General features: G+C 38.5%; 1 protein-coding gene and 1 long non-coding RNA gene across 3 annotated transcripts in view; one reads left to right on the forward strand and one right to left on the reverse strand.

Annotated features, from left to right (window-relative positions):
* The window catches only part of LOC112951504, a 53,537-nt gene extending 40,214 nt beyond the window's left edge, over positions 1–13,323 (reverse strand). Inside the window, exon 1 of the long non-coding RNA XR_003250228.1 lies at positions 13,262–13,323. This is a non-coding gene — a long non-coding RNA (uncharacterized LOC112951504). The remainder of the gene's footprint in view (positions 1–13,261) is intronic.
* On the forward strand, positions 3,493–7,199 carry NGF (nerve growth factor). 2 transcript variants are annotated; one of them, XM_026044209.1, is made up of 2 exons: positions 3,493–3,537; positions 6,353–7,199. In XM_026044209.1, the coding sequence occupies exon 2, from the start codon at positions 6,365–6,367 to the stop codon at positions 7,082–7,084; it is 720 nt and encodes a 239-aa protein (XP_025899994.1). In that variant the 5' UTR covers positions 3,493–3,537; positions 6,353–6,364; the 3' UTR covers positions 7,085–7,199. The 2 variants fall into 2 exon arrangements, with proteins under 2 accessions (XP_025899994.1, XP_025899993.1); XM_026044208.1 differs by lacking the exon at positions 3,493–3,537 and adding an exon at positions 4,838–4,872.
* Positions 13,324–22,764: the final 9,441 nt, after the last annotated feature.

Consider the following 22,764-nt stretch of genomic DNA (forward strand, 5'->3'; position numbering starts at 1 on the left):
TGGTTCTCTACCTTGCAGGTCTAGATTCATAGTGCAATTTTTGTTTAACTATCCAAAAGGGACAGAAGAACCACGTGCTATGAAGCGTGATAGCACAAGTGATCATTGCCTAGGCTAAATCCAAATCAGATACCTAGCAGACAGATCCGTGTGCGTTGCACATATTGGGATGATCATCATCATCACAGTGATAGGACACACAATCATTGCTGCAGATCAGCAGTTTCCTCAGTCTGTTGATCTCCCTTGAAACACTCAAAGGCACATTTTAGCACCAGAGGCATCTGGAACTAATGAAAGTGTATGAGACCCAGGAAGCTTACAACTAGCTCTGCCACATACATGAAGCTCTTATTTCAAGAATGAGTCACTGTAGATATAACAGAGGAATGAAATCATGAGTCCATTAGAAATTCTCATTTTCCTATTCATCAAGATCAAGAGAAACTTGAAAAGCTGTGCCTCTGACACTGCTCTTAGTCATAATGGGTTAAGGATTCCCTTCAAGGCCTCCCCAGGACTTAGAATTTTTTTGCCCAAATTGCTATTGCTCAATTTTCATTCATGTTCCTGTCCAAACGTTCCTGTGGTGTTTACATGCCAGCAGCCACCTTCTCTTTATGAGCAACTTAAGCACCAAGAACCACTCCCATTGCTCTCTTACTGCCAGAATTAGTGAGATAAAACTAATACATCACTTGACACTCAGCTTTTACGGCAACTTTTAACTCACTCCTTTGAAGGAAAGCTTGAATTCCATACTAATTGTACATTAATTAGACATTCATTTTGCTGACTTCTATAGTCATGTTTGCCACATAAGCAGCATATCATTCATCATTGCAAATAACATCAGAAAGCAAATGGCAATTTACTGGCTAGAGAGTCTCTGGTCCCTGCAGTCCTAGTGCAATACACGTGCTCCATGTGTAAAGTGGGCAAAAAAGTGGGCAATGTCCTGGAAGCCAAACTCCACGCTGCACTTCTTGACAGATGAGTGATAGTCATGAAATGGAACCACTTCAACATAGTATAGCATTTTTTTTCTCCCCATTGTTATGATACTTTACTGGTGATGGCAAGTTTGAGAGAGATACATTCTGTATTTCTTACGAAAATAGACCTGTCAAAATTCAACAGCAGTTTTCATAGAGAGCTGTAAAATCTGGAATTTACAAAACTCTCAGGTATATATTTACATGCGTTATAACCCAGCTGCTAATTGTACTACACCATGAATTTAAACTGATCTACACTGGAATCAAGAGCTACATTGCGGAGTGAGAGGGAATCAAGAGTTATTTGGAACATCTATACAGAGATTTGGCATTTAAGTACTTAAATTCTTACCAGAACCAGGTAAATTAGTAAATCCACTAAATTTAAAGTACTACTTTGGGTAATATACTTTTTCTTTACACTCATACTCCAGTCCTACAGGATAAGACAACTATTAAAAAAAAAGATTAGCAAAGAGAAGAGGACAGAAATTTTTTATGTTTCAATTCCAGTGCTTTTTAGACAACCCTTAAACAGGTAGGTAAATGCTGCATTTTACTGCAAATTACTACAAGACATTCATATTCAAGTAAGATTTTATATATTTATAATGTGCCACTTCCTCTATATGTGCAGAGGGTCAGAAATAAAAATATAAGGTTTTAATTTTCCAAGATTGCAATTTTGAGTCATGCGGATTGTGAAGAAAGAATTAGTTGTAGAATACAGTATTCATGCCTGGCAATGGTAGGTACAAAGGAAATATAGACACTGTCTTCAGCATCATTTGAATAGCACTGCATCATTTACTGGATTTTGCCACAATTGGGAATCCGGGAAGATGACAGCAAAAGAACATTAACCAAAAAAAATAAGAAAAAAATAAAGAAAAAAAAAAGGAAAAAAAGAAAATCTGATGAAAATAAACTTTTTTTTTTTTTTTTTTTTTTTTTTTTTTTTGGTTAAATAACCAGCCAGTTGAAATTGAGGCACTGTTTTCCTAGGGTGGTAGAACAGTTGGAAAAGATGTTGGATTTTTTTGGCAGTGGCCTGCCTATTACAGCTCTATCATTACTGCTACTAAAATGACAGAGTACATTGAAAGGGTTATTATTTTAATAACACATTCTTGCAAAATCTTTTGTTTTTAGAATTTTCTTCAACCCTTCTGATACATTTAGACTATTATAACTAGCTGAACTCTGAAATACTCAAAACGTAGGCACAGCATAACATGCGCCATGATCCACAAAGAGAAACAAATCATCATAGAGGTGGTGCACAAAGCAATATAATGAGTGTTTAACACCTAAACTCTTATGCCCTGCAATGCTTGAAAAAGGACATGAAAAAAATCAGTTTTTTAGTTAGGTGGCTTTATTTTGGGATGTTAGTAACAGAGCCATAGCTAGTGGCCATATTTACTGCTAGTCAGCGCTCCCAAAGACAGAAAAGGTGAAAATGTGTAAAATGAATCTGTTTTTTAAATATCTGAACATTCCTTAGGTTTTTAATGTTAACAGCATTTTCTTCTGGCTGCCCAGAAAGACTGTGGAATCTCCATCCTTGGAAATATTTAAAATTCAATTGGACACGGTCCTGTGCAATCTGCTGTAGCTGCCTGTGCTTGAGCAGGGCGCCTAGACCAGACAATCTGCAGGGGTCCCTTCCAACTCCAGTTAGGAATCACCATTCTGGGCTGCTTAGTCCAGTACTTGAACCTCCATACTGAATTCAGCAGTAGCCTTTGCAGTATAGAACTACCTTACACAGCCCTTATTCCCCTTATTAAAGGCAACAGATCAACTACCTAAATATCTAAGACAAATATTTAAAATAAAAATATGTACTATTTCCATCACTTTCATGAGTTCATATACTTTGCAGAGAAGGTGCAATGAGAGTGCACCATTTGAAATACTGTGACAGAAGGAGGATATGGGGCTGTTAGTAGTGCTGTTCAGACCCATGTGGACAATCCAGTAAGAGGGACTTGGCTTTACAACAGCTGCATTTTCTGGCACACAAATTACACTTAACTTTTTGCCCAACTTGCTCCCCTGACGAAGATGGTGAGATATCTAAACCCTAGTTCTTGTCTTTAGTGTATAAACTGACCACAGACAGTGACAGAAGGCAGTATTGCTTCACTGCACTGAGCATAAGGGATGGCAGATGGTTAACCAAGGTCTGCTAGGGCAGCTCTCTGCCTTACGAAGATGCTGCCTGTAAAAGGCTGCGAGAATTGCAGTTTAGACAACTATGCCGCTACAGTGAGAAAGGTAGAGCTCAGAAAGTCAGTCAAGTGAATTTGTCCCTGAACTCCTGCCATCAAATGGAGGAAGGTGAGGAAGACACTTCAGTTGCTGGCTAATTACTGAAATAAAAAGTTTTACTTGCAGCCCGACGCAAACAAGTCGCAGACTCCACTGGGCGAGCAAGCCGGCCCGATGGCTCGGTGCTGCCAGCCGCAGCGCGGCACCCGCACGGAGTGAGGACCCCGTTGGCGGAGCACTTCTGTACACAGTATTCTCAGAGGTAAGCGCGACAGAAACACTGTTCTCAGAACAGACCGAAATCCTGCAATATCGTTATGACACAGTAGCCTGAGCAACCATACTAGAAGAAGTGTTAAATACTTAAACACTTCAAATAAAGTAATAAGACATAACAATATATAAACACATAAGTGAGGAGCAGAGTAGTCCCCCTTCAAGTTAAAAAGTAACTGTTTTAGCAGCATGACAAGCACTTTCAAAAAGCACCACCAAAGAGTTGCATCCCTTCGAAAAAACTCCTCAAAACAACCGGTGAAGTGTTTGCGTATTTGTCAGCAGACAGTCCGCTGTTCTCAAAGGCCTACCCTTTTTCATATGTTAAAGGGTTTTGTTTGTTTGTTTTTACTGTCATCAAGGCTAGGCCACTTTGAATCTGTTAAATTCTATTTTCCACTAATTTCCTAATTGATGAAAAGATTCAACTTTCAAAATACCTAACTTCAGGAAAACTACCAGCTATCACAAACACGTTTTCTCTGTGTTTGGGCCACCCTGACTGCAGAATACTTCACCACAAGGAGAGGAAACACAAAGCTAAAAACAAAAAACAAACATAAAAAAGTGAGAAATTTCTGATTTTTGTGTTAATAGTTTCAAAGCAATATCTTAGGATATGCAACATAAGCAGCTCAGAGAATGACGATAAAGGCAGTTGCATTGTAGAGCAGTGAATTTTTCATAGCAAAAAATTCAGAAAACAGTCCCTTACTAGCATTAGCATGTTTTTTTTCCTATAGAAGGAAGTATAAATGAAGGGTTTATGTGTAAATACAATATGCTGAGGCTGCTATGAGCATATCTAAATTGTGCCTGGATTTAGTTCTGAAAACTTTTTCCAATAACATTTCTGCTGGAAAATAAGCTAACTCTTTAGAGATGTAATGAACCATCTGATTTTAATTTTGTTGTAAAAGACTGAGTTACTCATTGATTGTGTGTAGCCAAGTTATTGTGCTACACTCAGCTCTGCTTCCTTATACAGATGATGATGGCTGCTCAAACAAAAGCAGCATGTGAGAAAGCAGCAACTCTCAACCACAATTCTTCCACTCCAGCAAGTATGGAGAACTTGTTAACGTGTCTTTTGGCCTTTTACTCCCCTTGCTTCAGGGACTGTAGCATCCTTACCCTCTTCAGTCACTCCCTCTATTTGGCACCATCTGCTCATTTCTTAAATGCTCACCCAGCCCTGCAAAAACACAGCTGTTTATTTCATTTCAGCTCTTAAGATAACTGTGTTCACACAAGATCCTATGGGACAACTTTGGGTTCTGCACTTTATATGAGACTATGTTCTAGCAAAGCCAAAGCCCTGGTGAGTGCTTTAGTACTGCTTTGGATTCTAGTTTCAGAAAGCTGAAGAGAAAGGCAGAGCTTCATGCAGTAACTGACCCTCTCCCAGAAAACAATTTTGAGACATGCTGGGAAATCACAGTGGAACTGCGGAGCCCAGTTCCTCTTTTCCAAAACCCTGTTTGTCCAGTCTCTGTGCGGCTGGCTGCTGCTGGCCGGACACGGCGAAATTCAGGGCCAGCTGAGACATGTCAGGCAAAACAACGCAACTGAGACGGGGAGGAGCCCGACTTGACAGTTTCTGTTCTGTTTATACCCTGTCTCTGCTTATAAATTCTCCACAGAGGAAATGTAATGTCTGCCCTTAACTGCAATTTCAGAGCATTTTTTGAATGTCTCTTATTCCCAGGATGCCTGCTGCTGATTTGTTACCTAACATGTGGCTGAATTAGTCAACATACAGTGGTTACCTAACAAGGTATTACTGCTGCTGGATTTCTGACATATTGTTCTGAGAGATGTTTTAAAATTTTGTCTAACGTTTTTCCACACCCAAGCAGATGTTCATGTTCTCCAGACCAAAGGCAGGCGAGCATATGCCTTGGATCTGCTATACAGTGACATTTGTGGAACTTCTTGATCATGGAACTCTGAAAAGGGACTATTTCCATAAACGTAATTCCCAGTACTATGGCCACAATGGTTTTATATATGCTATACCTACGATGTCAACCCAGAAGTAATCTGTAACCCATGGTGCTCCTGTGTAATACACATATTTGTCCTAATAGGCAGCCTGAACTCGGAAAAATCCCATCTGCCCTTGTGACACACGATGCCAGAGCTCTTCTGGGAAGGAGCCTGCATATTTTTATCTGCCCCCAATCAGCCATGTGGTGCTTCCTTAAAGAGCATGTGGGATAGATGGAGGTTGCTGGAGGCTCCTGCGCCAGCCAGAGTGCTAGCGCAGAGGCCTGTCCACATGGCAGGTAAGTGTGGCCATCAGGATCGGCAGGATTCACTGGGATTCTTCTCTTCCAAAAGTGCCAGCTTGGTGGCCCTTATCCTAGCCCCAAGAGCATCCCTGAAGGTAAATTTGGTCATGAGATCGCTCCAAACTCATAGTATTTGCAGCCAAGACACCAGAAACGCAGCAGCCCTGGCCAAAAAAGGTTGCTGCAAAAATTGTGAGATTTTATTCCTGGGAACATGCTGTCGCCATATGGTCTCCACATTAATAACACCAAACAAGTGCTTCATAAACAGTGTTCTAATAACAAATACCAAAGGAATTAATAATAATCTAGCTATTATTCTCTAATGTTCTCACTCTATTAAGAACATTTATTCTGTTCAAATGAGCTCTTCTGGAGGAACATCTGGCACCCACATGAATACCTGATGAGATCTGTATGATCTGGGTATCTCACAAAATTATTGTTAGCAACATCTGTTTGTGCCAGCATGGCTTACAGTAAAACTATGTTTTTCTTTTGTTCTAGGTGCATAGCGTAATGTCCATGCTGTACTACACTCTGATTATAGCTTTTTTGATCGGCACACAGGCAGCTCCAAAGTCAGCAGACAATGCACCTCCAGGGTATCCTACAGAACCCTCCCCATCCAATCCCCACCGGACTAACAGACAGCACATTCCCAAGACAGCTCCACAGCCATCCCACAGGCATTCTACTTGGACGGTAGATAGGAGAGAAGCTGTAAATATCACTGTGGACCCAAAGCTGTTCAAGAAGAGGCGCTTCCGATCCCCTCGAGTCCTGTTCAGCACGCAGCCCCCACCCGTGTCAGAGCAAGGAGAGCACACAGAATTTCTTGGCAATGCCGACTCTCTCAACAGGACTTCCCGGATCAAGAGGACGGCACATCCTGTCCTGCACCGAGGGGAGTTCTCAGTATGTGACAGCGTCAGCATGTGGGTCGGGGACAAAACCACAGCCACTGATATCAAAGGCAAAGAGGTGACAGTTTTGGGAGAGGTCAACATTAACAACAATGTTTTTAAGCAGTACTTTTTTGAGACCAAGTGTAGGGAGGCTAAACCAGTGTCTAGCGGGTGCCGAGGGATCGATGCCAAGCACTGGAACTCCTACTGCACCACAACACACACCTTTGTGAAAGCGCTGACGATGGAGGGCAAGCAAGCGGCCTGGCGCTTCATCCGCATCGACACAGCCTGCGTGTGTGTGCTCAGCAGGAAGCCGGGCAGACCCTGAAGCCAAACCCACAACGACATCCTCCTATTCCCCTACCTCAGCCTGTAAATTATTTTAAGTTATAAAGGACTGCATGGTGTATTTATAGTTTATACAGTACACACAGAACCTCATTATTTATTAAACTCTTTTGCAAACCTTTTGTGTGTTTTGCAATTTATTACTGAACTTTGGAAGATTTCATTCAGCCATAAAAACCCTATTTTTTTTATATATAAAGTTATAGGGAATAAACTTAGTTTAGCATCTTATGAAAAGGAAACATTTTTCAGCTTTCATATGCATTCCTCTCTTCCATCACAAGAGAATTTTTATCACAAAATCTGCCAGATTACTAGGAATTTTTTCTGGGTTTGTTTTAAATTGGATTTTTTTTCAACTCCCAAGCAACTGAAAAAGTCCTTCCAAGACTTGCTTCTAACTCTATTAATTATTCATAATAGACCATTAATTGTCTCAGTTAATTCCTTTAGTTCTTCACATTACAAATTTTCTAATTTGCCAAATGACTTGCACTACAAGAATAATCCTGCATTACTTCCCAACATTTGTTTGCAATACAGTAGAATCCCAATATGCAAAATTTATTTAAATGACATTTTCCATTTCATATTATATATGTCAGCTATACTTGAATATTATTGTTACAAATGTAAATATATAAATGTAAATCAGAAAACTTAATTTCAAGGAGATTATCACTGGAATGTAAAAACTCACTTGGGATGGAATTTTGGCAATGGAGCCTTGACATAGGAAAAAACCTTTCTGTGAACTATGAAATATATGCTTGTGGTTTTGCTTTAGTAATGAGCCCTAAAATAGTGCTGCCCTCATAATTTCTATGCCTTCGAGAACAGCATTCTCCAGAAAGATATGGTATAGCCCAAAGCCTGTGCACACTGCACAAATGTAAAATTTTGTCGCTTCCTTTGGAAAAACAGCAGAACCCACTGCAGAAACTGTTTCAATACAAACAGCATTAACGGTTTTTGACTTAGTTTCTTCCAAATCCTAGAGGGTTCACTTTCCCCAACACTAATTCCCCATTACTCATAAGTAGTAGGAGCCACCTGCCAGTCAGCACAGGAAAGAAATGAAGATCAAAGATGATCAGGGAAAAATAATAGAGTATGTTGAAGGAAGAAAAAAAAAAAAAAAATCAGAATTGGAGTCAAGTGCTGCTTATGCTCTTTAGTTTAAGCTTTAACAGAAGGCCTCAAAGTAATGCATATCAGTAACAAATCTGCATTGAAACTTTTCTTTATTATACATGACACTGAAACTACAAAAAAAAAAAGAATGCTGTATATCTGCATTTGCAGATTTAGGGACTCAGTCTTTATTTTATCATTGATATATCAAAACTGCAATTGAAACAGTGCCTCAAGATTTTGCATGTGGTACTTCAAAACCTGCATAAACTTGGCATTTCTTCAAAAAACAATGAAACTCTGATATTGCTTTCTTCTTATGGCAAAACCAGTCTCAGGTGCTGGCCTTCCTTTCATATCAGGCCGCCTTAAAAGTTCTTCTTACTACACTTTAAAGCACAGTCTTGCCAAACACAAGATACCTATAACATCCAAATGGAACAGCAAAGAGCTACCACATTATAAGTTGCTGTGAGCTACTGTTAAAAATCTTGTTCTTAAGCAAAATTTGTGTTAGTAAATACTAACGGGGGGGCAGCTCTTGCAGACATGTACATTCTATCTTTATTCCTTCTGTATGCTGTTCCATCTTTATTCATTTAGCTGCTTTTTATTTTCTGCTCTTAAGACTGAAACTTCACAGTACACTTGCATTGGTTCACTTCACAACAGTGATCTCCACTATCACTGAACTTCTTGCTTGTTCATGAAAAAAAGTCCCAAAAGGGTATATGAAAGATTTCTAGAGATGGACTCTGCAGATCAAATACAAGGAGCAATGAAAATTAACACATTTTAAATTGAAACACACGTTTTTCCACATCTGCATGCTAAATGCTGAAATTTTCTCCCTCAAATTCCTTTTTACACATTCCATTGTAGAAGTCAATGTTAGGTTGACTGAGAAGCTCCTTCCAATGACATCTTCTATACAATGCAGTGATGGGGCTGTGTGCTACTGACCACAAAGCACTTATTTGCTGGCAACATCTAACTGATGGCAATTACACTAAATCACAACTTAGGGAATACAGAGCAGAGCAAAGGTGACAGTCTGTTTTCTTATGTGATTTTAAGGAAGAGCAATACAAATAAGATTACTGTTTAGCATGAACTTCTTGGATTGTGAACGAGTTCTCATCCGAATAAACCTATAGCACAACTGGGGAGGGGAGAGGGTATGAAGAACCAGACGATGTCACAGCTAGACTTTAACTGCTGAAAAGCAGGAAGAGGAACCCACAAAGACATATTTTGCTGCTGTTTTCACTGTACCCAAAGACTTTCCATATTTTGGAAAGTTATTGTCTTTCCTCACAGCTGCAGTTGAAACATGCAGGCTGATTCAATATTTCTGTTCCACATGGAAATTCTGCAATGAGATGGACTTGATAATTCTGCTCATGTATTTGTACCCAAGCGCCCAGAAACTGACACGTGTGCAAGAAAGGGTTTCTGAAAATGAATTCTGTTCAAGATAACTGTTAGCTTGCAGCACACTTCATCCTAAGAAGGTCACGGACGTCTATTTCTCCACTTCTTTTGAGATAGATACACACTATGAACTCAAGACGTCAGAGGAGATGTTTAAGATGTCTACCAAGCTGTAAGTATTCAAGCTGGACAGACAACTGCTTTCCTAAAGATTCACCACTTACTTTCTGCCCCCTCTTGTCCCCCTCCCCCAGCCTTAAAACGCTGCTTATATGGAAAGAAAACAATTATGGGGAAAAAAAAAAAAAACAAAAAAACAAAAAAAACCACCACCACCACTATTAGCAAGACATGGGTGGTCTCTGTATTACAAAAATATGATTTAGATTCCAAGGAAAGAAAAACAAAGTTGAGAACCCTTTATGACTGGAACAGCAAATCAGGCCAGACTTGGGTTCACCTTTAGCCAAATGCCACATGCATCACACGGATTACTGTACTGCCTATTTGGTCTAAAGGGCGTAGGTTAAATTTTGCCTGGAGGAAAACAGATCTTTCTCCAGGAAGATGAAGAGGGCGTGGATCATAACCAGTTGCCATCACCTAACATGGGACTCATTCCCTCATCTCCGCTGTTATTAGGGCTTTCTTTTCTTTGTTTGTTTTTGAAGTCTTTGAAATCTTACTGTGCATACAATTATTATTCCTGCTTAGTTAATGCCAAGCCTGACATGCCAGAAAGCCCTTTCTAATGCTCGCAGTCCTGCAGTCAGGTTATACTTCATTGGATATTTCCCTAATGATCATATTAATTGCAGTACAGCCAGGAAGTTTTACACTGAGAAAGAGACAGGTCACAAAATAAAGAGTAATGTTCTCTCTGTGCACTCCCTTTCATCCTTTACATGTCACTGCTGCTTCATAGTTTAACCCCTTATGCAACCAAAGCACAGAAATGCTGTGACAGCCACTCTCTTCCCCATCTCCTCTTTAGCAAGAGACCTCTTTCATCAGAGCAGTTACAATCACTGTGATTGAACTTGTTTCCAGGCTTGGAATCAGTCTGTTGTATTTTACTTTTCTGATCAGGTTCTGTAAGAATTCTTTGTTCTGTAAGAATTCTTTGCTCTAGAAAAGTAGGATTCTATATGCTCTTCTGGAAAATTATCTCTAGTGTTACAACAGTCACAACCTGAAAGGAAATTGTGAATTCCAGTACTTGGTCTGCACAACAATTAAGGATTGTGCACTTACAATTCAGTAGAATCTTTCAACTAAGCTATGTTAGAACAAACAAACAACAAAATAAAACATTAGCGAAGCTACAGAACATTCAGCATAAAATATTCTGAAGCAGCATAAAAAAAGCAAGAAGAGCTATATACAAATAGTTTGATATTTAGAGAAACCAAATCCAGCAAAACCTGCAAAACAGAGCAGAAGACAACACTCCAAGTATAAGAACAGCAGAGAGGATGGAGCTTTAGAGGTAAGAGGCTTTAATTTTGAGAATATTTAGTTTCTCCGGGACAAAGATCACCTATTTCATATGTGTGCAATTCTGTGGCCCAAGCATGACTCTGAAGTTGACAGGTAAAATATTTTGCCCTTTTTCTCCCAGTGATAACCATTTTTGCAATTATTAGCTTCACTTTCAGTCCATCGAACACTCCCTCAATGTTCTGCCAAATATGACACACACACCCTCCCCCCTCTTCTTAAATCCTTACAGTCCTTCCAGACTTCAAGGAGCGCAAAATACTGAATTTGAGCCTACAAGCTTTTGGAGGATTTCCCTACACTCTCCAGGAAATTAAGGTATGAAGAAGCTATAAAGTTTTACTGTGCATCTTACAGGGAAAGCCATCAGTTTGCTACCTATTGTGCATGGGGCAAGAACATCTTTTACTATAATCAAAGTCCAGGAGGGTCAAAGAGCAGAGAGAGAAAGTTCTTTCGTTGTGCTCCTGCAGAACTGTCCTGGAAGATAAACTTCTGGTTTTCCACCAAACGGAGAAATTAAAAGACCCTTACCACTACCCACACACACTTCCATGAGTGAGGTGGGATTATTGCTTTAAAGGCACACGGATTTTTCTTTCAAAGCACTGCTTCTGACACATACAAAAAATAACATTAATTCTTAATATTATTTAAACTCTTAAATAAAATACTGCCTGCCAACGTTAGAGTACAAACCCACCACATTTATTTTGAAAACTGGTGATTCAGTAAATACTTCTGCCTCCAGTTACAGTCAGTCTTCTGCGTTTAAAAGGTAATGAACTGAATGTGCTGATGAATCTCTTGATATCTCTTTAATATCACTTCTGTTTACATAATCTAGTACATACAGTGGCCCATCTTTAGACATCTAGAGAGAACTTGCCTATAAAACTGTGATCTAAACTGACCATTTGACACATGAATCACATAATTTTAAGGCTATGCAATAACAAATTGGGACACTTTCATCAGAAAACGTTCACAGTGCTAACCCTAAAATTTGTGACTCAGCTTTCCCACAAAGTTTTAGGAATACTTTTCAAAAAGTGGGAAAACAAACAAACAAAAAGTAAAGAAAAATTTCCTATTTAAGTAAGCCTGACCATACAGCTTTTGCACAAGTTATTTCAATGACTCGTAAGTCAACTGACACGGATTATTAGAAATTTTAGTCAAAAATGTAGTTTGAGACAAATATAAGATAGTAAAAGTAAATGCTTATGTTGAAACTCCTCTGAATCAGAACGGCTATTTGCAACTAGCTAAACTGGAGAACTGAAGATGACAAGAATGTAAAGAGAAAGAGATTTAACAAAATTCCCTTGTGCTCCATTAGTTTCCTAACCATATAAGAATCAGAAGAAAAAGGAAGGGCAGAGGGCATTTTAGAGCATTAAAAATAAGTTTTAGTGATAAGTAACATGAAGCAGTTTCTAATGGGAAAGTGCTATTTTAAACTGTGATTGTTTACGGACTAATGATGGAAGCCCTGCTTTCTAAGTCAGAGGAGAAGAGAGTTCTCAACATTCTTGTATAAAGTTGACTCCCAAAGCAGACTGCCAGAGCCAAAACCAACAATCTTAGCAAGGGCCATTGTGAGCCTAAAACTGACAGTGAAGCCAACAACCTTTTTTTTCAGATATGTGACTGAAGCAAATTAACAGACAAGCAAAATGCAGAACAGTTAGGCACAAGCAGCATTTTCAACATACAGGTCATGTACTTCTCTCATCGAGTACTTTTCTAATAGCAGTATTATAATTACTGAACACAACTTCATCACTGAACTGCAAAAGCTGGACACAAAAACATGCATGTTTATTATTTCAGGATTACTTCTCCATATAGTGGGTAAATTGAAGATCCTAGGCATTCAGCGCAGCTAGTGTGGGAAAGCGGGAAAGCATGCATTTCATTCAGCCTTTTGGACACTGGGATCCAGCCATAGAGGCCAATTTTGAACGTGGAAACCTGTCCTTTAACCTAGGCTCCATGGCCTTCTGAATAGCTTTGTGTGTAGCTAAAAACAAAACAAAACAACAAAAAAAACATCACCACAGCACATACCTGTGGAGTTGCTTACCGTATTCTTTTTGTTCCAAAGTAAGGCAGCAATTTCACTCCAATTCTGACATCATCTTGCTTCTTCATTTCTGCTGGGGGGAGAGGGGAAGGACTGTGTGTCACCTGCTACTGGAGTGCATATTTCACAATTTTTTGCAATGGATAATTTCAGACCTGGATACATTTATTCTAAGATACATCAAGGAATTTTTGTCTCTCTCCACTGTTCTGAAATTGAAAGAAGGGACTGCCCCAAGCAACTGAAGTTGTGATCAGCCTATAGAAATTTCCTTCATATTTTTATTTGAACTAGTCAATTGCTCTCTGTTTTATTAATAACATTACAGGTCCCAATTTTCTGGCATGTGTGTGGTGAGTTTTTTTGGTTTTGTTTTTTAAAGTAACCAGACACTTCTGAGAACTAGAATGCAGGTGGTTTTAACCTACAACAGATTTTGGACAGATTAAAACATTTTCCATTTCCATATTCCATTTTCCCTAAACTCAGGTCATCTTTAGCTCTATCACACTGCTATTATTTAATACAGGTCAATGGATGACTCATTCAGTGATTAATATCTTCCAATGCAGCTGTCATTTGCAAATATGCTTAAACATCTATTTCCAAACATCAAAACTACCAAAAGTCAAACAGGAGAAAACAAATGAAATAAGCAAGATTTTGGCCATCTTCACCATTAAACTGGGAAATGATGCTTGTTTTAAGAGTTTACTCATCATGTTCATAACAACTAGTCACACCTCAGAAAGAAAATATGCATTCACAGCAGTCGCGTCATTTGGCTTACACTTCAAAGAACCAACAATTTCTCCAGTTTTCTGTAACTAGTATTAATAGGTTCCTATATTTGAGCATAAGGCAATTTGATAAACACTTAATATTGTCACTCCCTCAGCGTATACACAAAAATAGTCCTGCCCCCCCCCCTTTTTTTTTTTTTAAAGTTATGTTTACATATTTAGGAAATAGCTTTACTGCTACACACCCAACTGAAGTTAACTAAAATCAAGCAGGCTCTCTTGCGGCGTTCACACTGCAACGTTTTAGAAACATTCTAAACATCTAATGGGATGGGATTCTCTCCATCCCATTATTATTTCTTCTATTTTCACACACTATCTTTTTGTGCTCAGCATCTAGCTGGATAGTTTTGCAAGATGTTTCTCAGCAACAGCTCTCATTCTATTTCTGCACACTTTTCACAATATTTACTTTCTGTAAATCTCATCCATTATATCTTCATTTTGTAGTTTGCTGCCTGTTGGTTTTTTAAACCATCCCCCTGATTAATAAGCTCAGAAACTGCCATAATTCACACATAACAGTCAGCAGGGCCCAGTCGATCAATCCGGGCCTTCAAAAATAGCATTGTTCTGCACTAAACTGAAATGTCATTTTAAGGAAGGGGAAATCATGACATCCAGTTTTAGCTATTAATGACAAAGCAGTAGATGAGGCTACGCATGCACATTTTACTCTCCCCGCTCTCCCCCTCAAAAGCTCCTACAGAAGAGGTTGAGATATTACCACCAGCATGCTTATATTCTTATCTCACAGAGCTTCTGTCATCCAAGTCACTTTTCTATCTGGTTTGTATTAAATGCTGCATTTTTTTAATCTGGGCATCAGTAACAGACAAAAGCACTACTCCATCATGTCCAGAGTAACCTAAACAATAGGAGGCTTCTTTTGTATGGCAGCTCTGCCATGAACTACATTGGAAAGCTTCTAAATATATCTCTTTGCAAGGCTATACATTTTTAGGTATCTTACTGCTTTAAGATAAGAAAGTGGCCAGATAAGAAGTAAACAATGATGTACATTAATTTGTTGAAATAAGATTAAAAACGAGCAAAGATTTGTAGATTTAGGGCATTTGTTTTATGCCTTGTGGTTTGCTACTGACAGCGTTTTCTTCACATGGATAATGAGTCTCAAGAAATGACTGTGAAGACCTAAAATACTCTTTCAAAAAATCATGTGCATTTCTGAAAATTGTTTGTTTTGTTTGTTTGTTTTAAAGAAAGTTACTGTAAGAATCAAGAACGTCTGTTTCTGAACTGACTCCAGTTGCTTTCCTGGCTTTTTTCCAATGAGGTTCAAATCAGGAGTTGTTCAAACTAGCAAACAGTAGTTCTGTGGTTTAGCATGCTACATAAAAAGAAGCAGAGCTCTCAAATTTTTGTAAGCACATCTTATTAACAGAGTTCAAGAACACCCTATCCTCTATCACAGAGTCTGTTTCAGGCTGTACATAAACACTGCACTGACCAATAGGGGCAAACTGGGATATTTCTCAAAGTGATTTGTTGCATTCTCATGACAGTTGCGATCCCAGACTGGACTAAATCCAGTGGGAAAACGTTTAGTAGTACTGCAGCACACAACCCTGCTAAGCGATGCACCTCTGGTACATCTGCAGTAGAAAGCAAGCTTATACAAAGGCATTAAAAACATACCTCATGCTATCATTGTGTGTTACAGAGTGAACAGCCTGCTCACAGGAAGGGACAGGCCGGTAAAATCTTAGGCAACAGAAACTGAGCATGAGGCACATGTGCAGTCCTGCCTCGGACCCCAACAACGTGATTCAGCTCCGGATAACTCAAATGTCCTGACAGTCCACAACTGAAAAATTCCGTAATGATACCAATAGCTTTCTTAGTGTCTCAAATACTTCAGACAGACTTAGATCTGATATTCAGTTTAGACCACAAGATGTTCTAATCTGTACACGGAAAATAAAGCAGTAAAACATCTTTTCTAAAATATTTTTGGCAACAAGAACCAGTAAGACAATTAGTATAGAACCACCTCTGTCTCCCCGTTGGTTTCTCCTTTTCCCTGGACTGCAGTTGTTTGCATGGTTCTACTTATGCAGATTTCACATTAGTGAAATTAATAGCATTAAATTTTTCCCTCAAAGTATTCTTGCTCTCAGAGAGGTCTTGGTCTTCTGTTTGCTTAAAGATTCTTTGGAAAACAGGTTGTATAAATTTTACTTTTAATCCTTTTCCCTGAGTTTTACAAATATTTGTTGTACTTATCACTTGTGCAGATTGCTCTAAATAGCAAAGTGCTACTGTATGAACGCAGTCATACAGTAAATATGTCTGTATGACAGAAATAATTCATTATGTATGGAAGTTTGGCACTTACGTTAAAATTTCACTAACTATATTTCTACGATCACCTTGTGATAACACACTTAGGAAAGTCTTTTCTGTCTCAGCAGGCACCACGACTGAGCTTTTCTCATTCTCTGGTTGAAACCTTCAGTTATATGTTTCCATGTTAACTGAAACATCCCAGATTTTCAAGCAAATGAAAACACTTTATCTGTCACTAATCACAGGTCCCATAACAAAATCTAACTCACTGTTACCACTGAATTACTGTGTTAAAGGCAATGCTAGTTACTTTGATACCTTTGCTGTGAATTAACAAAAAATCCTCTGTTAATCAGAGGCTAATCAATAGTGAGAGATAAACAACCAGAAAATTTAGGAATGACTTATTAATTCTTAAAATGTGTATGTTTCATTTTATGTTTATCTCAGATGTTTAAATTCATTTCTGAGTCAGAGGTCAAACAAATTTCTTGTATTTATTTTCCCAGTGTGATTGAATAAGCAGAATGTCATTGTGTTTCTATATGACAAATCATGTTAACTTACATTACAAACAATGGCTTAGACTTTATCTGAGGTGTATTTTGAAGCAGTAACAGCATAAAGCTGAGGATTCTTTTCTCATAAAGACTTGAAAGCTTCATGGACAGCATGGCTCAAGAAAGAAGTGCTGAACTTGGAAGCCAATGGGCAAAAGGCTGCCTGAGATGGAGATGAAGAAAGGAAAACATGACAAGAACCTTTCTTCAGCTTTTTGAACCTAAAAAGGATTTTGATGTTACTATGAAAATATCTAACTCACTGGTTTAACGTCCTCTTTCTGTATAAATGTTTAAGATATTGAGGAGTCCTTTCCCAAGAGAGGGGAAAGAGTATGGAATCAAACATTCTCAGCTGTTGGATCCACACACTGTTCTAGAGTTGGCAGTTTAGATAAACTATGCTGGAAGGAAAATTCTCTCAGCATAACATGCCAGCTCCAACAATGCAGAAAGTACCTTCATGTAGCCAAAAACGTTGTTATATTCAGAAAGATAGCAAGAAGGGAAAGTGTACAAAATTCTTGCACAAAAGTCCAGTTAGCATGACTCAACAATACTGCCACGGGCTATTTTTATACCCCTAGAAAAGGAGTAACATGTCAAAACAGAAAGCTCAATGGTTACTTCAGGAGCATTTTCTCAAATCAAGGCTGTTCTGGTGGTGGTCACCCAATGCATCTCATTATTCTACTTGAGCACAAAGGAACATAAATATAAATCTATTTGAAAAAAAGTCAAAAAACATCCTAAAGATTTTTTCCTTAAAGACCTCCCAAAAGGTATGCTTCAATATAGCAGTCTCTTCACAAAACAAATAAAGAAAACCCAGCAAAAAGTAATCTTATAAATCCACACAAACATATTTCAGGACTGCACAACTGAGGCCCTAAATTTAAATTGGCAGACCACTGTAAGGTCCAAACGCACACACTCTTTAAAGAGGGGAGATTCAATTACATGACATTTTTCTGAGACAAATACAATTGCTTGATGTTGTGACATGCATAGCAGAAAATGTACATAGTAAAATCAGTATGGGTCTAAGATTTGTGAGAGCTGAAGAATCTAATCAACAAGAAATATCTTGCTACTTAATAAAGAAATACTTCTTATGCTTTTACAGGAAAATAAAAATGACTACTAAATCTCAGAATCTGTGAAAAAGGAGGAGGAAGTCAGCAGGAAAAGAAGACTCTAGCCAGCTGCTGCATTATTAAGTTATCCTTATCAAGTGATATTGATCAGACTAGCTTTAAGGTCACTGAGGAATGACATTTGCAGATTATTTCTCTATTAACTTAAAGGGTGAATTTCAGAGTAACAAATTTGATTAGTCTCCTGAATTCATAGGTCGTGGATGTCTAACCAAATCTTTGTCTTCTGCAAAAGACAGACAGAGAAAACAACTTAAATGCAATATTATTCACTGCACTATGTCCCAAAATGTCACAGTTTCATAATCAAACAAGGATTTGAGGATACACTAATGCTATCAGGAGTCCAGGAAGGAGTTACATTTGACAGCAGAAAGAGTTCATTAGGATGATGCAGAAGAACACAGCCAAGTATTCTCAGTAGCAGGACACAAAGCTACTGCAATAGGATGCAGAAGTGCTGCAGAAAATAATCAACTATGAGGAAAGTACACAACACTTCTAGTCACGTTGCTTGTCAGGAATAGGCTGCACTATTACCGCATGCCTTAGACCCCATCACACCTTTGACACTCACACTATAGCACTTTGTATGTTAGTGCTGTTAACATACATAATGCTAACAAAATTAACAAGGGTGTTTGCTCAAATGATAGGGCAATCTTTTTTTCCTATTTTAAATAAACTGTGTACTCTTCTTCCCCTCCACCCCCCCTCGCTCTGCTTGCAGCACAGACCATGTTTTTATGCGTTGTTATGATACCAGTAGTGGCAGGATAGTAGCTCAAAGAATGCTGGATATGAAAGTAGCAAAGTTACTTACTATTGTTTGTGATAAGACATATTCCACAAAAGCACCAAATATCATAATTATATTACTCTTACACTTGCCTCTACTTATACTGTCTGCTCTTTTCATTCCCCTTTAATATTTCAGCATCTTTTCCTCAATTTGTCTGTAAACTTAATGTTTCTATCTCAAAAGCACACTCGTTCACAGCCTCTGAAAGTAACTGACAAAATCTCTACTCCCACAACGTAGGCTCAGAGTCCCCGAGGTATATTTGTATGTTGTATTAATAGATTTCAGAAAATTGTTCTACAAAATTCCTAAAAGAGAATCAGCCAAACTTAGCCTTGGCATCAGTACAAATCTGAGTTATTTTTTGGAATACTTTGACAACATCCTTATGTTATTGTCTCTTGGTTCATTTTTCTGCTCATGTATTCCCCAAAGAAGGAAAGAATGATATTCCTGTTCTCTGAATAAGGACACGTCTTGCTCGTTAGAGAGATTTCATTAATTGTTTTCTTTTTCCTTCTTGAACTGTTGGATATTTGGATCCAGCGGTTTCAAATCCTCAAAACACTTGCTCTTCCACAAGAGACCACGTAAGTCATTGCATTGTCTTAAAATAAATTAGGATAAAATTTTACCAACAAAAAAAGATATTTACTTACAATTCCTGTGCCCTCAGCAGAATACTGCAGAGAAAGCCCCAGAAATCACAGCAAGCCTGTTAATTACCTGAATCTAATTTAGTAACACAGCTGAATCTAGTTTAGTAGCACAGAAAACCTGGGCTGTTTAATGCTGATATAAGCAATGGCAAAATGCAAACCCCTCAGCTTAGCTGTGGTTTGTTTCACCTGTGTGCACCTCAAGGCCAAATAAAGCTAGAGTGTGAATAAGGTTACTTTTCTGGAATGCTGTTTTTGAAGGAGTTCTGCAGTCAATTGAGAGCTTTTTTTTTTTTCTTCCTTCCATTTGATCTTCTCTGAAACATTCTTTTTGTATTATTTCTGGCATTTTACTTCCATCTGGTTTCAACTTTTGATTAGATACTTGCAAGTTCAAGTTTAACACTCAGCACAAAAAACTGAGGTGATTCTGGCCATTTTCTTTTTACTGAGAATTTTAACAAAATAGAATTATTTTTACTGTAGTTTTGTCTATATTAGAGACTACATCCTTAGAAAACTGTCTACAACTCTTACAAAGCACAAAACCCCCTAATCTTTACACAAAGGAGAATTTTGCTTTCATGAAAGAAACAAAACAGAGGACATTGTGCTTTTAAAATAGATGCTACACAAGGTGTCATCATAACGAAGCGGCAAGTTGTCAGATTCATCATGCAGGATATGATACACATGGTTTTATTGATCGTTACAGGCCAGAGAGCACCTCAGATACCAGAATTCATCTTAGAATTCACCACAGAGTCCCTAAAAAGCATTTGAAATATAAAGTGATAAGTTCCAACATTTTTGGAAGTTCCAACTTCCAACATTTCTGTGTAACTGAAACAAGATTGCTAAAGAAAGGAAAAGTCTCCTTCATCTCAGTTTTGTCACTCATCTACTCCATGTGTACAGTCTGAGAGACAGACACTGCCCATCTGCCATGCACCTGAACAGTGTTTCTTGCAAGGTTTATTTGCAGAGTTCACAGTGTGAAGATTTGAGGGATGTGTAGGGCACATACAGGAAATATATTCAAGTTATCTAATCTTTACAGTTCATAAAAAGGGGTAAAAGCTGAAAGTTGGTCTGGATTGTCCCCTAGTGGTCCCCATTCTTTCCTGGGGAGCAACACTCAGAAGCAGCGGTATGAATACAGATTATCACCACGCAAAGCAGTGTTTGTCTCCTCCATTACAGCAATCTCTGCTCAACTCGCAGTTTGTAGCAGCTCCCAGATTCTTTAACTTCCCAACTCACATACGTCAAGTTGCTTATTTCTGTTTAAATGTAATTTAATAATGATATATATGATTAAACATCCATTCTTTCAGAGGATTTCTTTGATTTATCGGGGTAATTTAGAGTTCTAGTTCTGTTTTCCACCATTCTGGCAGCTTTTTCCAGCTTGATGTCATCCATAAACTGATTATAAAATCTCTGCTACATTATCTAGCAGAAGATATCTATCTATCTTGCTGAAGAAAATATTGGCTAACATAAGATTTGAACCCATCCTCCTAAATAACTGCACATGATATATTCCTGTACATGGTAAGAAGCATGACTAACTGATATGGAATGTTATGCTGAAAGGAATTTAAGAAAAAAAAATGTATTTTTAGTAATGTCATGGATTTTTTCTCACATTTGTCTCATTTTCTTTAGCTATGTATGTTCAAGCAATCATGCCATACGTGAATGCAAAATGCTTTTTTCATTACAAAAAAAAAATTTCATTTGGGTTACAAATTTGTAAGCAGACCTGCTGCTAATCCTTCCAAGCACAATTCCCTACCTCCTGTTCAGGTCAGGTCATGTGCTGTCTCATGATGTTGTTATTAGACTTTCTTGCTGGCTGTTGTTCCATGCTCAAATGGTAAAACACTCTGTTGTAATTTAATTAGAACGTGAACACTCCAGACATCCTAAGACTCCTGTTCCAGATAGTCAGTGTTCCCCATGTTTATCCTGCAAAACTGGAACGACTCATCTTACCTCTTTTTCATAAGAGCTCAAGAAAGTAATTTTTATGTCTCTTCTTATCAAGCTTTTGCTCTACTTCTTTCATCTCTATTCCAGTTACTCCCAAGCCCCTATACACCTATACACCTAGAGTAATTCTTAGCACCCAAAAGGTTAAGCACCCAAAAAGTTATGCATGTAAACAGACAGGTTCCCACGTATACAGCTCCACAATTATCCGTGAGTTTACTACAGTTTGACACTTTTATTATCGATCTACTCTAAACAGATTACAGCTAGCATGCAAAGAAACTACAAGATACCGCAGAGAGGCTTTACAAAAGCTAATAAAAACATGGAGGATTCAAGTACTTGGGGTTTCTACTGGTGTGTTCTTATGACTTTGGGATGTGAGACACAGAAAGCAACAGATTACATCAATGTGCCTGTAGTGAAAAAAGTAGGCTTGTATCAGAGTTCACTCCGTTCTTTATCAAGAGCATCTCATCATCTATATTAGCTCTGTTCTACAGCAAGAGTGTTCTAGTATACCCCAGTAGTGCTCTAAATTACAAAACTAGCACCTGCCACAAGATGTTCTCCCTCTTTTGGCATCCCAGGGAAAACTGATGAAATTCCTCATCTTTCACTTTCTACCTAGTTTGTGACTGGAGTCAGATCAAAAGAGCACACCTTGCATTTGAATGGAATGCAATGAGATCTAAGGTGGTTCACAGATCCTGTGAAGGCTTGTTCAACCAGAACTGGCAAAGTTCTCTCTGCTCACAACCTTCCTAGCTACAGAAAGCTGCCATGAATGTCAGACTGTCAAGTAAGGCACCCTATCTCAAGCTACTGGGAACAGGAGAAATTCCTGCTGTGACTTGAAATTCATTAGGAAATAAGTGCAGTCCAAAAGAGAATCTAAGAGCAACAGTACTTAAGAGTTAAGGAACAGATTTGGCTGATCTGATGAAAGATGAAAATGAGCTAAAAGTGGAATGCAAATCATCAGGAAAGTAGCCAGGTCCAGCAGCAAGGTAAGGCAGCAGAGATGTCACACAGACATGCCAGCAAGCACTGAACTTTCTGGAAGACAACTGCCACACTGGCTCAGAGCTTGCTGGACTGTGAGAGGTCTTCCATGGAGCCTGGAGAGTCTCGGCACATGCTACTGCTTCATGCCACAGGCCACCAACGATGATCAGTCATCACCATTTACCTGCACTAGCCTCTGGGCCTGG

The sequence above is a fragment of the Nothoprocta perdicaria genome, unplaced genomic scaffold (genome assembly GCF_003342845.1).
Source record: "Nothoprocta perdicaria isolate Ctin4 unplaced genomic scaffold, notPer1 scaffold_353, whole genome shotgun sequence".
Classification (NCBI taxonomy): domain Eukaryota; kingdom Metazoa; phylum Chordata; class Aves; order Tinamiformes; family Tinamidae; genus Nothoprocta; species Nothoprocta perdicaria.

Bases quoted from the DNA above. Each gene is read 5' to 3' on its own strand.
- NGF (XM_026044208.1), top strand. From the start codon at position 4,840: ATGAGACTATGTTCTAGCAAAGCCAAAGCCCTG. The intron at 4,873-6,352 runs GTGAGTGCTTTA...CTTTTGTTCTAG, and splicing joins CTAGCAAAGCCAAAGCCCTG to GTGCATAGCGTAATGTCCAT.